The 14,268-nt window shown below is 40.4% G+C and overlaps 1 protein-coding gene across 1 annotated transcript in view; it reads left to right on the forward strand.

Moving 5' to 3' along the window:
• Positions 1 to 14,268, forward strand: part of pde4d (phosphodiesterase 4D, cAMP-specific) — a 464,086-nt gene that overhangs the window by 27,326 nt on the left and 422,492 nt on the right. Inside the window, exon 2 of the mRNA XM_060932306.1 lies at positions 4,199 to 4,428. Coding sequence (XP_060788289.1) covers positions 4,199 to 4,428 — 230 coding nt within the window. The remainder of the gene's footprint in view (positions 1 to 4,198; positions 4,429 to 14,268) is intronic.

Here is a 14,268-nt window from a genome sequence, read left to right on the forward strand (position 1 = left end):
GAGAGAGAGAGAGAAACACAAAAAGACTTATATTCCTGCACTGATGCAACAAAATCTCTTCCCAGGATATAAGAGATCCCCTGATCATGAGTGTCTGATCTGTGGCTTATCCGGGTCTGCAAACCATCTTCTTTTATTCAACCATAAAGAGGAAATGTTTATGATTTTTCAGAATTAAAAAAAACCCATATAAAATACAGAACCATATATGGCTTGGAAGATGTACAGACAGTTTTTAGGGCTGGTAACTAACACTGGTTAATACAGAGCAGAGGTCCAGTTATCGAGAAATGATACACTGAGATGTGTACATTCCCTAATAGTCTATCCACATTCACTGGATATGAGCAATCGCGCGCTCTGATTGGCTACTCTACTACTAGGCTATCAGCTCATATACCATGAATAGAGAAAAACAAAATGGCGAAGCTTGTTGCTGAACCAACCGAGGGCGAAATAAAAACTCTACTCAAAAACAAAACCCCCACATTTGTGATCAAGTATTTAAAAGAAACAGAAATAGGTAAAAGAATATAGTTTTTTCCCCCCAATAGCGCCTGTTCCACACTCCAGCCCAGTTGGTGGCAGTAATGCATCTTTAAGTTAGTTTGCCAATGGCCAAAAAAAATCCCTAAATAATAATAAGAAGAAAAACACCCAGAAATACAAAAAAGCAACAAAATATACAATAAAAGTATTTGATGGTAAGAACGTATCTTTTTTTATTTTATAATAATTATTATTATTATAGCATTTTTCACAAATTGCAACTGTCATTTCACCGGTTTGTTTACATTCTAAGCAGAAATGATTTTGTCGGACGTTTTGTGTAAAGATTTTATTTATCGAATTTGCAAAAAATAAAAATAACAAGTGTTGCCAAGCAAAATAAACCTCGCCCGGTAGCACTTATGATGAATATCAAGGAAGATATCATGAAAAAAATAGGTACCCTATGGGTACATGTGACTGCTGCTTATAAATACAATTGTTTTCTGATCCCATGTCTATACAGTAAATATCACATATACTGTATATATTTACTCTATGAGGCAGTAGTTGCAAAAATGAAGCGTAATCCAAAAATGAACAATTTAAAAATCACAGAAGTAAAATATACCAAGTGTCTGTATTTTATATTATTCTACTTTTACCTCTTACAGTTTTCGAAACTGAAACCTCCGAACCGAGGCTGACATACACACACTGTCGCCATGACCCAAACTCTTATTTCCCAGAAATGGCCCGGCGCTAGAGCTCAGTGGAACACACTTTCCCTCTGTAATAAGCATAAACATGTCTGAAAGCGATTTCTTTAGTCTAGTCCATTTATTTCGAATCGTGAACTGAATTGTATACACTCACCGGCCAGTTTAATCGGAACACGTGTATGCGCATGCGCAGCACATGATTGTTACACGCTTACATTCTTACAGCATGATGACAGTGGCTAGTGCCTGTATATGAGGCAGTAGCCACAAGAAAAACGATTTTGACCTTTTTGGTGACCTTGAACAGATGACCCTCAAAATGTTGGAGGTTCTATTTGAGACCAATGCCCATCTATCCTGAAAGTTTCATGAAGCTTGATCCAGCCGTTTTCCCGTAATATTGTTAACAAAAAAACAAAGAAACCCGACCGAAAACAATACATCGCCCCGCTTACTCTGTAGCAGGCGAGGTAAAAATGCTCTGTTTCTCAAAATCCAGTGAATGAATGGAATAAGCATTTTATTCTATCCACAATCTTGTTGTACATGGCTTATAGCCAACTTGGCACGACACGCCTCGTCAGCTATCGGCTCATGTACGGCTCGATTTCGTGGAATAACTTTTAGTCTGATGTAGCTTATGTCCAGGTTATCCATCCATATTATCAGTTCTATTATGAACAGCAGGAGAAGGTACTACTTTCCTGAGGCTGTACTGTCAGTGTAATTCATTTTGTTAATTAATTCATAATTTGCTTTATCTATGTTACGTTTATTGAAATAAAACTTAATTTATACTCTCAGTTTTATACAGTTAGGTCCATAAATATTTGGACAGAGACAACATTTTTCTAATTTTGGTTCTGTACATTACCACAATTAATTTTGAACAAAACAATTCAGATGCAGTTGAAGTTCAGACTTTCAGCTTTAATTCAGTGGGTTGAACAAAATGACTGCATAAAGATGTGAGGACCTAAAGCATTTTTTAAACACAATCCCTTCATTTCAGGGGTTCAAAAGTAATTGGACAAATTAAATAATTGTAAATAAAATGTTAATTTCTAATACTTGGTTGAAAACCCTTTGTTGGCAATGACTGCCTAAAGTCTTGAACTCATGGACATCACCAGACGCTGTGTTTCCTCCTTTTTAATGCCCTGCCAGGCCTTTACTGCAGCAATTTTCAGTTGCTGTTTGTTTGTGGGCCTTTCTGTCTGAAGTTTAGTCTTTAACAAGTGAAATGCATGCTCAATTGGGTTGAGATCAGGTGACTGACTTGGCTATTCAAGAATATTCCACTTCTTTGCTTTAATAAACTCCTGGGTTGCTTTGGCTTTATGTTCTGGGTCATTGTCCATCTGTATTATGAAACACCGACCAATCAGTTTGGCTGCATTTGGCTGGATTTGAGCACACAGTATGTCTCTGAATACCTCAGAATTCATCTGGCTGCTTCTGTCCTGTGTCACATCATCAATAAACACTAGTGACCCAGTGCCACTGGCAGCCATGCATGCCCAAGCCATCACACTGCCTCCGCCATGTTTTACAGATGATGTGGTATGCTTTGGATCATGAGCTGTACCACGCCTTTGCCATACTTTTTTCTTGCCATCATTCTGGTAGAGGTTGATCTTGGTTTCATCTGTCCAAAGAATGTTCTTCCAGAACTGTGCTGGCTTTTTTAGATGTTTTTTAGCAAAGTCCAATCTAGCCTTTTTATTCTTGAGGCTTATGAGTGGCTTGCACCATGCAGTGAACCCTCTGTATTTACTTTCATGCAGTCTTCTGTTTATGGTAGATTTGGATATTGATAGACCTACCTCCTGGAGAGTGTTGTTCACTTGGTTGGCTGTTGTGAAGGGGTTTCTCTTCACCATGGAAATTATTCTGCGATCATCCACTACTGTTGTCTTCTGTGGGCGTCCAGGTCTTTGTGCATTGATGAGTTCACCGGTGCTTTCTTTCTTTCTCAGGATGTACCAAACTGTAGATTTTGCCACTCCTAATATTGTAGCAATTTCTCAGATGGGTTTTTTCTGTTTTCACAGCTTAAGGATGGCTTGTTTCACCTGCATGGAGAGCTCCTTTGACCGCATGTTTTCTTCACAGCAAAATCTTCCAAATGCAAGCACCACACCTCAAATCAACTCCAGGCTTTTTATCTGCTTAATTGTGAATGACATAATGAAGGAATTGCCCACACCTGCCCATGAAATAGCCTTTGAGCCAATTGTCCAATTACTTTTGGTCCCTTTAAAAACAGGGTGGCACATGTTAAGGAGCTGAAACTCCTAAACCCTTCATCCAATTTTAATGTGGATACCCTCAAATGAAAGCTGAAAGTCTGGACTTTATGTCCATGTCCATTATATAACTATAACTTGAATATGTTTCAGTAAACAGGTAAAAAAAACAAAATTTGTGTCAGTGTCCAAATATATATGGAACTAACTGTATGTTGCTTTTATCCTGCCCAAAGTATGGAATTATGGCATTATGTCATAATTATGACCTTCTCACCTACAAATTAACCTTATTATTTTATCATGAAGTCATTTTATTTACATTCTGTCCTCGTGTACTGTATATCAGTACATTTGGCATTGAATTATGAATAGATGAGGGATATCAGGGCTGTTGTGGCGAACTATGGGTCAGTTTGCATTGAGAGTATTGTAATTTCATTCTTAATTCTCATTTCAGTTGCTTTATTCAAAAATTAAACATGTAACCATATGATTTCTGTTGTCTATGGTTTATATAGTGGTTTAGAATTGAAAACGAGCCACTAATATCTTATCATGTGCTCTTTTAAACCAACCCAGAGTCAGTCAGTGCTTACTAGAATGAGGATGAAACCCTGGTCATGTCTTTCAAACAAATATTGAAACAAACAAAAGTGTCCAGAAACCAAAATCAAAATCTCAACACTATAAAAACTTGAACATTTCCCAGTCTGACTCAGACTCTTTCTTGCTCAGGTGTCGGACTCCTCCTTGTCTCCTGACGGATGTCCGCTCACCTGCATGGAGTCCTTCACAGTCCGAAGGCTCTCGTGTCGCAGTGTGCAGCTGCCGCCGCTGGCTTTCCGCCAGGCTGAGCAGTACTACTGCGAGAGAAGGCCAGAGACAGAGACGACACAGCCGCGACCCACCAGCCTCCCCGTGAGAGCTCCACCGCTCATCGCCATCACCTCTGCAGAGAACAGCAGGTATACAGACAAACCTTTATTCACCAGCCCTTTGTTCAGGTTACAGTTTCTGACAGGTGCATTTGAAGAACCAGAGCAATATCTGGGATGGTTGTTTCAGTTTATGGAACCATATTAGTGCAGAAATTTACTCCACTGATTAAAGTTGTCCCAGGGATTGATGCTAGCATTGGATTCTCTTAACTCGTAGGTTCCTTTGCCATCCTTTACACGCCATAAAAAGCAGTTTTATATAAAAAAAAATTAAATAATATTGGCTGGACTTAAGTGGTATATCAGATATATTCCATTCAGCTAGCATGATATTGAACGAGTCGAAGAATGGAATATATCTGATATACCGCAAAAAAGCGCCAGCCAATATTATTATACATACACATGCTTTTCGGGTGTTCAACACGTCTTTCTCTTTCAAAATTCTCTCAAAATCTTCCGTATTTAATGAAGCAAACCTGGCGGCCATGTTTGTTTACAAATTGTCACAGTCGCTTGCTAGCGTGGAAGATTTACATCTCCGACATGTGATGTCATGTTGTCTTGACAACCGTGCACCATCATAAACCGTATTCAACACTCATTCTCCATTGGGTAGAGTGATGTAATACACGTAGGATAAGCGATATGCTGACAACATTGCATGCTATCAAATCAAATGAATGGAACCCGCTAGAAGGGAATAGAACACGTTTTTATTCCATCGAAAAAGTGTCCTGTATGTATAATAATTGCCAGTACTGATTTATTTGATTAAATGTGTGCATTACAGTACGGCGGTGTAGTGGTTAGCATGGTTGCCTCACAGCAAGAAGGTTCTGGGTTCGAACCCAGCGGCCGGCGAGAGCCTTTCTGTGTGGAGTTTGCATGTTCTCCCCGTGTCTGCGTGGGTTTCCTCCGGGCGCTCCGGTTTCCCCCACAATCCAAAGACATGCAGGTTAGGTTGACATGGGGTGGCCTTGGGCTAAGGTGCCCTTGAGCAAGGTACCTGCTCCCTGGGCGCTCTGGTGTGGCAGCCCACTGCTCTGGGTGTGTGTGCGTGTGTGTTCACTGCTTCCGATGGGTTAAATGCAGAGGATGAATTTCACTGTGCTTGAAGTGTGCATGTGACAAATAAAGATTTCTTCTTTCTTCTTCCTGTAAATAGTGTGGAGTTTTGTGTAGGAACTAATTTTGAGTGATGTAAATGATTTCCTGCTACCCTAGTGACTCGTACCTTCCAACTATTGAGGGCTACAATTGCATATTTGTTTGAGCTGTAGCATTATTTTATTTGTTTAACATTCATCTACTTTGCTGTAGTATGGTACCTTCGAGGATGTTCTCTAGGATGCCTTCATCTGATATCTAACCATGGATGAACTGTTGCTTAGCTCTTATAACAGATTTATGCTTGAAAGCTTTGAAAGATAAGTTTATTATTTGAAATGAGTCACCAAGCATGTATTATTATTTTTTTTTTTGCCTCTTCGTGAGGAAAATTAGAATGTTTGAATTGTTTATTTGCTGAATGAATGTTTCTTCATCTGGTTGCACGAAACATCAGCTTTGAACTTGCGCTTGCATTCGGACTTGCCGTGTCAAATTAATCTCAGAAATGAGCAGTGCTTAGCTCAGAATCGTGATTACACCATTAATAACGAGTTCTGTATTTGTAATTTGTCATGATACCGTGAATACCGTAGCACCTCTGCAAAGTTGAATTTCAACAGTCCATGGTGTTAGCTCAAATAAAAGTGTCCACTGTCAAATGAGCTGTGAAGGTTGGAAGGAAGAGGGATTCCTGTCAAAACAACAATTTGCTATTGTTGGTTTTCGTGTCAAATAAGTGAGATAAGTGACATGTGCTCCATCTGGAGACTGAGGGCTGTCAATCAGATGCTAAGCTATGTGCAACAGCAGTTCGCCTCTTCTGCATATGGTCTGAAATACACCAGGGAGATTTGCTTTTCCATCTGCTTATTTTAGCACATGCAGCGCAGTGTTTTAACCTGGGAAAATTCAGTATGAACATTGTTTAATAGGAGATATACTGAATGCTAAATAAACCTCCCAAAAACAGAACTACACATCAGCGGCATAGGTAAAATATTTATTCATTAAAGAATATCCAAACCTTGAAACACAACAAACGTGTTTATATTTAAAGTATTTGTGATGTGTTTAGTAATTTTGGTCCTAATTTGTCAGTTAGTACTGTATTTTATCATTTCCAAGAGACATCAGAACAACCAGGTTTTGCTGTTAGTGCCTATAACAAAAGAACAACAGCTTCTTTTCTCACTCACCATTTTCCAGCAACATACAAAGTCATATTAATGAGAAATCCAGCATTGTATTGGAGACAACAAACTGTAGACTCAAAGTTGCAGATTGCAATGAAGCTACGGTATATGCAGTTACACCGAGTTATAGCGGACACTCCTCTTGGCTAGTTATGGCCCTTTTCCACTACCCTTTTTCAGCTCACTTCAGCTCGCTTCAGCTCACTTCAGCCCGACACGGCTCGCGTTTCGACTACCAAAAACCAGCACGACTCAGCTCGCTTCAGCCCTGCTTAGCCCCTAAAACTCGCACCGTTTTGGAGTGGGGCTGAAGCGAGCCAAACCGAGCCGAGTGAGGCTGGGGGCGTGAGCAGACACTCCCCTGTACACTGATTGGTGAGGAGGAGTGTCCTCACATGCCCACACACGCCCCGCGAGCATGTTGGGATCTGTAAACCCGGAAGAAGAAGAATTACGAATTACGAGAATTTCTGAAGCCTTATGCGCCTCGCCTCATCTATACGCTCTTGCCAGTATCTGTTGGCGTTGTCGGTGACAACAAGCCACAGCACCAAGACCAGCAACACTAACGACTCCATGTCCTCCATGTTTATTGTTTACTATTCGGGTCATGAGACTACTGCTTAAAAGGTCACTGATGTCACTGTTTGCGCTGCTTAACGACATCACCTGACGTCCACCCACTTTCGCTAACTCCACCCAATGTGTCCACCCACTTCCAGCCAGCACGGTTCAGCGCGGTTGTAGTCGAAATGCAACTCCAACAGCCCCGCTCAGCCCAACTCAGCACGGCACGGCTCAGCCCAACTCAGCCGCGTTTGTAGTGGAAAAGCGGCATTAGTGATCTTTGAGGCAGAGGAGAACCGTCAAGGCCTTCAGAGAAGGCCCAAAGATATCAGCACTTCAAATGTTATATTTCATTTCTTTCATTCTTTAATTTCTTTCATTCTTCCATAATTTCATTAGAATTTAATTAGTTTCTTCTAATTCTAATTTGGTCTCATTTTCTATCAAATTTGCTTCAGAAATGAAAGGGTTACTGTCCTGAAAACATTAAAATCGAGTTATCCAATGAGATTTTATTATTTTTTTGTCTCGAGGCTGAGAAGAGTTTCGAGCCGGCTCACTCACTGGTTAGGACTTCATTGCCGGGACAGAAGGCCATGGCAGTGTATGTTTATGTAGGAAGTGACAGATGAATTAACCAATCAGATTTTGATTTATAGTGGGAGGGACCAAAAATGTATTGCCCGAGGCCTTCTCGAAGCTTAAGCGCGAGTCGTTCATTAGTAGTGCTAGCGAATACTAATAAAGCGGTCAAGCCAGTGCTATCAAGAGCAAGTAGCACAGGCTAACAACCAAGAAACTAAGATTTCTGTCTCCAGACGCTTCTTCCATGCTGCACGCTCACTACAGTATTTTTCCACTTATACTTAAGTATTCATTTTCCTGTGCAGTTTACTTAGTTACTTTTAAAATCACCATTGACAACTACACACAACGGAGCGACCTGGCAGCCTGCCGCTAATCCCTTGCAAAATCCTTTGCCCTGTTGCTTTTTTGGTGTCTGGCTAAGTTTTGGCTGAGCTGAAGTCCCAGCTCTAATAGTAACAGTTCAACCACTGCTTTGAGGTGATGAGTGTGATGGTGTTGATAGTAGTATTAGCATGAAAGTTGAAGTTTGGGATGCTGACATGTTTGAAAAGTGTATAGATGAGGAGTGAGATAGCTAGACAGACTGGAGTACTAAAGCACTGCTGCATCGCATTCTTTATGTAATGATGATGCAAAGTGAAAATAGATCGATATGTCAATGAAAGTTTAAAAGATTTTTTAAAACTCATTATAAGCCAATTTCACTACAAAATAAATCTCAGATGCCATTTCAGATGTAATGGAAATTTCTAATAAACACTTCAGAACGCTTAGCAGTCGTCTTTTCAGTTATTTATTATAGTAGATCATATAAAGATATATAAAATAGAAAAGGAAAGAGAAGAAGAGTAGAAGACACCACTTCAGTGATGCCGACAGTACGCGCACTCTGAGTTGTGGTTTAGTGGCTGTTATCTATTATACTCTAAAGGCATTCGGCTTACCGCTTGCATCTTCACGTGATTGGCTCAAGATTTTCTATGAAGCTTTGTTAAAGCGTGCACCTGGCGTTCTCTGGTATGTGCAGGCGGATGCGTGGTTATGGAGAACTCAGGCACCCTGCTTATCACCAAGGCCACAGAAAGGCGATTACAACATTGGAAAAACATCTTTCTCAGTTCACTAAGTCACTTGAGCTCAACATACAGAAACACAGAGAAAAATAATGTTCATCCATTAAGTCACTTGAGCTCAACATACTGAAACACAGAGAATAATAATGTTCGTCCATTAAATTTCCCTCACACAGATATATTACATTGTTTAGCAGATGCTCTTATCCAGAGTGACAACATACCCAGAGCAACCTGGGGGTTAGGTGCCTTGCTCAAGGGCTCTTCAGCCATTCCTGGGAATTCCAGGGAATTGAACTGGCAACCTTTTAGTCCCAAAGCTGCTTCTCTAACCATTAGGCCATGACTTCCCCTATATATAAATATGTATAAATATAAAGCTTAATATGCAAGTCACTCTTGGTGAATGTTTCTTTTAAAATGTTGGCCTAAATAACGCATCTCCAATCCATGCTTATGTGCACTTATTAAATGCAGATTTATTATTTCACTAGGTACAATAATGCACCTTTATTGAGGAGTGATGCATGTGAGTGCATTCATTTCCAACATACTCTCAAGGCAGGATTGCAATGAGCCTTTATTTGATCATTGAAATCCAACTGGGGGCGGCATGGTGGTGTAGGGGTTAGCACTGTCGCCTCACAGCAAGAAAGTCCTGGGTTCAAGCTCAGCGGCCAGCGAGGGCCTTTCTGTGTGGAGTTTGCATGGTGTCTGCGTGGGTTTCCTCCGGGTGCTCCGATTTCCCCCACAGTCCAAAGGCATGTAGGTTAGGCTAATTGGGGGCTCTAAATTGACCATAGACACAGACAACCATGCACACCTATGTGTTAGCCCTGAGATAACCTGGCGACTTGTCCAGGGTGTACCCCACCTCTTGCCCATAGTCAGCTGGGATAGGCTCCAGCTTGCCTGTGACCCTGTAGGACAGGATAAGCGACTACAGATAATGGATGGATGGATGAAATCCATCCTGAATAAATGATAGATTTTCTATATGTGGATAACTGCGATGAGGAAATGTGCAGTTGAGATCGTTCCACTAATTTGTCCTTTGAGTGGGGGGAGGGGGAAAACCTCACCTAAATCACCACACTAGGCAATCTATTTACTTTGTATTTAAAGTTAATAATGGGATAGTACATTAATATGCAAATCATATATGAGCTTGTATTCAACTTTGGAAAACGGACTCCACAAAACGTCCATGCACCTATTGGTGTTTTGCGATTGAGATGTGGAACCATTGTGAAACTTAATAGGACATTATACATACAGGGTGGGGTTGGTTGTGTGGTATAGTGGTTAGGGTGCCACTAAGTCTAATGGCCAAAAATTTTTTTCAATGTTTTCCAGGTCCCACCCTCTCATTTTGTTCCTTTTATGAAGCATAGTAATTACTCCAAGTTTTATACAAATATATGCATATTTTTTGGTAGCTCAATGGGCTGAAATGTTTTCATAGAGTAACTATTCAGTAGCTGTTGCATGCGTGTATTAACACTCTTATTCAACACGTTTGTGATAAAGGTCTACCTAAAAGCCTGGTTCACATGCGCATGTGCATCATCTGCTCCGCAGAATGATTTGCAGCTGGTGCGTGAGCTGGAGAGCTACATGAAGCTGTTGTTAAAGCTGCAATAAAATCATTCTCTGGACACTTGTGGTACTTAAGTGAAATCCTGGTCGGTTTAGCATTCTTTGACTCTGCAGTGTCAGCTGAGGTGAAGTCAGCCATGGTGAAAGCCCTTGACAAGAAAACAACATATCATCCTCGACGCATTGCCTTCAACCCCACAGTACCTCAGAAGCAGTTGTTTGACTTTGTATCACAACACACCAAGCAGCTTTTCACAGCCTTTAACATAGCACAGAAATTCCTCATGAACAGTCCAGATACAAATCCACCTTGACTGCACTCACTCCAGCTGCTGTTGACAACTAAATTGCGGACAACTAATTTACATTGTGACATTTTGGTCACTGTTTGTGTTAATCTGTTTGTGTTCAAAAATCATTTGTTGACTTTTGAAGTAACTGCTAGTAACTGTTTGATTTTCATGATTTCTGCAGTATTCTAGTTTTTTATGTTAAATTTAACATTATATGATTCTATCAGGGTGGCACGGTGGTGTAGTGGTTAGCGCTGTCGCCTCACAGCAAGAAGGTCCTGGGTTCGAACCCCGTGGCCGGCGAGGGTTTCCTCCAGGTGCTCCAGTTTCCCCCAAAGACATGCAGGTTAGGTTAACTGGTGACTCCAAATTGACTGTAGGTGTGAATGGTTGTCTGTGTCTATGTGTCAGCCCTGTGATGACCTGGCGACTTGTCCAGGGTGTACCCTGCCTTTCGCCTGTAGTCAGCTGGGATAGGCTCCAGCTTGCCTGCGACCCTGTAGAAGGATAAAGTGGCTAGAGATAATGAGATGAGATGATTCTATCAGAATTTTTCGGAAAATTACACATATTGTATAACTTTGGAACTGTTGAGCTACCAGTAAATATTATTATAATACATCCACACTTTGTCACATTTTTTCTTTTCACATTATGAACACATTTAGGGGGTGGGACAATGAAAATTAGAAACTTCATTTTTGAGTGGCACCCTAATAGTGGTGTAAGGACATTGATGCATCAGAAGCCTATGGTTGTAATGTTGCTCCGATTAAGATTCAAGATTTACTGAAACTTAATTGTCCATTAAAGGGTGGAAATTTGCCTTTTCACACCACCACACTTCTGTGGTCATGACTTTAATCTCCAAATTTGATTTAAAGAAGCAACAAACTCCATTCTTTTATTAATCAGTGCATGAGAATATGATCTCTGTGGACTTTCATAAGGGTAAAAAAAAACATAAAATAGGGTTAGGGGAGGGTTTTTAATATGGAAATATAATATAAATGTTCAGCTTGCTCAATTTTATTGCAAACACATATTGGATTAGCCTTCCTAGTGGGTGCAGATGTTAGAAAGTCAGCCTCACAGTTGTTAGGTTTCATGCTATGCTTGAACAGAGAAAATAAAAGATAACGATATCTGACTGAAAATCTGATAAGAATCGAGGAAACAGATTTATCACCAAATGCAATCTCATGGTCAGGGCAAGGAAAATTTTGTGCTTCAGCACTTTCTGTCTGATCATGGTTTGGATTTTACACCTACAGGAGCACATCAGCGCCTGTCACCTGCATTGAGAGAAAACTTTAACTTGATGGATTGCACCATTAAATGAACTGACATCACAACCTAGAGTAGATACCAAATAATTTGTACACTGACAATAATTTATGGCTGTACCCTAATGATCTTAAATGTAGCTTTACCCAATAAGCATAGCAGCAGTGGCAATAGTTTATGGCTGCACTTCATTTATTCATCCTTCTGTCGCTTGATGGAGCAGCGCAAAGTGCTGCCTCACTGCTCCGGAGTCTCCGGTTCGATCGTGAGTTTGGATTACTGCCCGTATGGACTCATACCTCCCAAACGCAACCTGGTAGGTGGATTGGCTATGCTAAATTCCCACCATGTATTAACTTGTGAATTGTATGTCCCATCTTGGGTTATAATCTTGCCTCACGTCCACTGTTCCCTGGATAAACACTGTCTCTGCCATGAACTTGAAAATGAATGAATAATTTGATCTTAAACTACTTTATCCTGGTCAGGCTCATGGTGGATCCAGGAACACTGGTTACACACATTCACACCTACAGTACATGTTTTTGAAGAGGTGCAAGGAAACCCATGCACACCGCAGGGAAAACATTTATGCTCATGGGAGAACATTCAGCTCCAGACAGACAGCTGAACTGAGGATCGTACCATGGACTCTAGAGCTGTCAGTACCTCACTGCACTGTATCAACCTGCACTTAAAATCATCCATGTACTTTATCACTACCAGGCATGCAAACTGGTCAGGGGTGAAAAAGGTGAGAAGGATGCACGGGGACACGGCACGCGCGCAAAAGTACATTTTGTAGTCTACGTTACAAAAAAAATTGCAACCAGTGACATCTTGAATTTAATACAGTACAAAATAACTTTCCATAAACATGTCTTAATAAGTTACTGTTGAGTGGCCGGTAAATTGTACCATTTATTTGTCAGTGGCCGGTAAAGTTTGATATTTTGTGAAGTTAATTTTCACCCCTGTGTACAACACAGTGGGCTATTTACAAAAAGGTATATATTACTGCCTGTGCTATCTAACAGACCTACCCCAGAGGACACACCTGGCCAATCCCTGTCTGTCAATTTTCTTAAAGACATCACCTATGTGAAATCAGGGGCGGATCTAGAAAAATATTTATGGGGTGGCAAGAGGGGGGCAGGAATTTTTGAGGGGTGGCAACGTATTACAGACATGTGTATATATACTGAATTTAATCACAGTTTGACGACAAATAGTATGTACACACTACAAAAGGGCACAGACTGCCATTTACAAACTCATACAGATAAACTTAATCTCATGCCTTTATTGTTCACGAAGAACACACATTCTCAGATGAGGTCTATACCGTTTCTGGACAGTTTTATACTGTATATGCAAAAGAACAGACACTAAAAAACAACAATAACACTGCTTCAAGTTCAGCATGATTTAAACCATTTACACCAGTGTCACATTTTATAGTTTTTTTTCCTCACGCTTTGTAAAGGCTCACCAGTGAGCAGAACATGAACTTGTCATGCCTACAACAGCTGAATGCGGCGATTTCCATGTTGCTCAGCAAAACGCTTCACAAATTTATCAAGATCTAATGCTTTTGTGCGCTTTGATTCAATGCTGAGTACAGCCAAACTTGATAGTCTCTTTTCTGTCATAGTCGACCGCAAATAAGTCTTTATGAGCCTGAGAGATGAAAAACTTCGTTCACAGGATGCACTGCTCACAGGCAAGACAACCGCTATTTTACACAACCTGAACAACTCAAAAAAAAACATCATCATCTTAGTATGGGTCCAAAAACTGAGTGAACTCCATGAGAGTGGTAGGACTCTCCTGTTCCCCCTTTGTTCTGTCTGGTACTCTCCTCGTCTGATGTAACTCATGTTTAAGATCCTCAATATTTGAATCATAAGCTTCAGCCAATAGCAATGTTTTCCTTGACAGACGGTGAATCAATATTAACTTTTGTGGCCGACTTTACACAAAACTAATGTCAGACCTAGCTAACATTAGGCCAAAAAAAAAAAAAGTGTGTTTCAGGTAACATGAAATACTAAAATAAGGTCGGTAGGTCGGAAATTTTTTTTCTTAATTTGTTTTATTTTGTTCGAAAAAATTAACACAAGTAAACATCTTACAAAATAGTATTTTGGCACA

Source organism: Neoarius graeffei, chromosome 10 (genome assembly GCF_027579695.1).
Source record: "Neoarius graeffei isolate fNeoGra1 chromosome 10, fNeoGra1.pri, whole genome shotgun sequence".
Taxonomy (NCBI): Eukaryota; Metazoa; Chordata; class Actinopteri; order Siluriformes; family Ariidae; genus Neoarius; species Neoarius graeffei.